At 60.3% G+C, this 1,224-nt stretch overlaps 1 protein-coding gene across 1 annotated transcript in view; it reads left to right on the plus strand.

Moving 5' to 3' along the window:
* LOC104074255 (peptidyl-prolyl cis-trans isomerase FKBP8-like) overlaps window positions 1-855 on the plus strand; it is a gene marked incomplete at both ends in the record, with an annotated part of 1,072 nt that extends 217 nt beyond the window's left edge. The window contains 3 exons of the mRNA XM_009574316.1: window positions 182-399; window positions 474-646; window positions 778-855. Of these exons, the coding sequence (XP_009572611.1) occupies window positions 182-399; window positions 474-646; window positions 778-855 (469 nt within the window). The remainder of the gene's footprint in view (window positions 1-181; window positions 400-473; window positions 647-777) is intronic.
* Window positions 856-1,224: the final 369 nt, after the last annotated feature.

Genomic DNA, 1,224 nt, shown 5'->3' on the forward strand with positions numbered 1-1,224 from the left:
CACGTGCAGGGGACGACAGCGTGTTCTACCTGGGGGACACACAATCTGCATCATGCCCTGTCCCAGGGAGCTTCCGTGGCTCTGATTTCTGGGCCATGGTGCTAAATCTATGTGGCCTAGTGGCTCGTGGAACTGGCAGAGGTGGCAATGGTGACATGGGTTTGTGCCCCTCTTTGCACAGGAGCCCTGATGTCCCACCAAACGCGGCCCTCACCCTGGAGGTGGAGCTGCTGGCGGCTCGGGACGCGCCGGACCTGGAGCTGCTCAGCGGGAAGGAGAAGATAGAGCTGGCCAACCGCAAGCGGGAGCGTGGCAACTTCTTCTACCAGCAGGCAGATTACGTGCTGGCCATCAACTCCTACGATATCGCCCTCAAGGTCATAGGCTCCAGCTCAAAAGGTACCTGCTCCTGCCCTGGGCGAGGGTCGTCTGGGCTCCCTTCCCCCTGTAACCCGGCTCTGGGGTCTTTGCAGTCCACTTCAGCCCGGACGAGGAGGCTGAGCTGCTGGATGTGAAGGTGAAATGTCTCAACAACCTGGCAGCGTCTCAGCTTAAATTGGACCATTACGAGGCAGCCCTAAAGTCCTGTAACCTCGTCCTGGAGCACCAGCCGGGGAACATCAAGGCTCTCTTCCGAAAGGGCAAGGTGAGGCCGAGTGTGCAGCAGGCGCTGCCGTTCCTTCTCCACGGCGTGGCCGGGCCCAGCCATGGCAGACGGAGGGCAGGACCGAGGGACAGACCTGAGTCGTCCTGCTCAATCCGTATCTCGCTTTCCAGGTCCTGGCTCAGCAGGGCGAATACAGAGAGGCCATCCCCATCTTAAAGACAGCGTTGAAGCTGGAGCCTTCAAACAAGGTAGGCTGCTGTTGTGTGCTGCTCATGATCCTGCTGAGCCGGGTGTCTGCAGGACGCCCTCCTCTTGTCCGTTTCCCTGCAAACCTCAGTGTCCCCCGTGGAAGGCTGAAGTCCCCTGTAGCTGTTCCCAGCTTCCTCCATGAAGAGAGGCTGGAAATAGCCCCCAGGGTCTGGGCAGCCGTGGGGTGATGCACCCCATGGTGCAACATCTGAGCTTGGCTGGGCTGGTGGGTCCCTTATCTCTGTGTTGCGAGACTCCCTTTTTGCCCTTTGGTCCTTGCGGTGGCAGGACTGGCTGCCAACCCATCCCTGCTTCAGCGATCCTGCGTATATGGTCCTGGCTGCTCCGGCTTCCCTGGCTGGCTCCAG

Source organism: Fulmarus glacialis, unplaced genomic scaffold, assembly GCF_000690835.1.
Source record: "Fulmarus glacialis isolate BGI_N327 unplaced genomic scaffold, ASM69083v1 scaffold18083, whole genome shotgun sequence".
In the NCBI taxonomy this organism is placed as follows: domain Eukaryota; kingdom Metazoa; phylum Chordata; class Aves; order Procellariiformes; family Procellariidae; genus Fulmarus; species Fulmarus glacialis.